General features: G+C 52.4%; 1 protein-coding gene across 1 annotated transcript in view; it reads right to left on the bottom strand.

Moving 5' to 3' along the window:
* Window positions 1–1,015, bottom strand: part of LOC111953832 (phosphatidylinositol 5-phosphate 4-kinase type-2 alpha) — a 19,755-nt gene that overhangs the window by 6,443 nt on the left and 12,297 nt on the right. Inside the window, 1 exon segment of the mRNA XM_070435652.1 lies at window positions 16–129. Within this exon segment, the coding sequence (XP_070291753.1) occupies window positions 16–129 (114 nt within the window).

Raw genomic sequence — 1,015 nt, forward strand, 5'->3', positions numbered from 1 at the left:
GGCCTTGTTCCTTACGTCTCTTACGTGTTTCATGGCGCAGTAAAAGCGCGTGGCGATCCGCAGCGTTTGCAGCCTTTGCTGAACGTTAGATTTGGGCCGCGGAGGCGCATCCTCAGGAGGGCGTGGCTGCTGGAAGAGGGGAGCGAGGGGGGGATGGAGGAGGAGGAGAGAGCCGGGGAAAGGAAGGAAGGAAGTTGAAAGGAAAGTGTTTAAGAAATACAAACTGTATTAGTTTAGTTTAAAGCGCGGCAAGGAGAGAGAGCTTCTGAAAGAGTGTACAGCCTGGCAAGTGCTGCTCGAAAAGCCGAGGTCGCAGGTTCAATTCCCACAGGGATCACATACAATCTAAATTGTATTCTGTCACTGAACCGCAAGTGGCTTTGGATCAAAGCGTCTGCTAAGTGGAATATATTTGAAGTGACATCATGTCTCAACATTCTAGCTCGAATGGCAGAGTATTCAACACATGAAGCTATGTCAATCAAATCTGTCAAATAAAAACCCAGGTTGGATGTGAGGACAGCAGGACGTGAGTCCACAGCACGGTGAGGTTGGCCAGGGTGTTGGAGAAACAAGCCTGGAGATGCAGGAGCATGCAGAAAACATGCATGAGAAGGGGCATGCAGCCAGCCAAGAGCGCTTGTTGTTTTTGTGTGAAACACCACACACACCGTACCGCCGTTACACACACACATTACGCCAGCTAACAGACACCAGCTCCACCGTACCTTCCTTCACCCCTCCAGTATTTCTGAATACACAGCACGGATACATCTGTCACAACTTAGACTGGAATTACACAACCTAACCTCAGAATGTAGAAAATGTGTGTTTCTAAAGCCAGTCTGAACATGAGCGTGAACATACACACACACGTGACCCCACTCAACATACATATACTCAGCACACACGCGCGCGCAGGCGCCACCCCCACTCAGCGCGGGCGCCACCCCCACTCAGCGCGGGCGCCACCCCCACTCAGCGCGGGCGCCACCCCCACTCAGCGCGGGCGCCA

Source organism: Salvelinus sp. IW2-2015, linkage group LG27, assembly GCF_002910315.2.
Source record: "Salvelinus sp. IW2-2015 linkage group LG27, ASM291031v2, whole genome shotgun sequence".
NCBI classification, from domain to species: Eukaryota; Metazoa; Chordata; class Actinopteri; order Salmoniformes; family Salmonidae; genus Salvelinus; species Salvelinus sp. IW2-2015.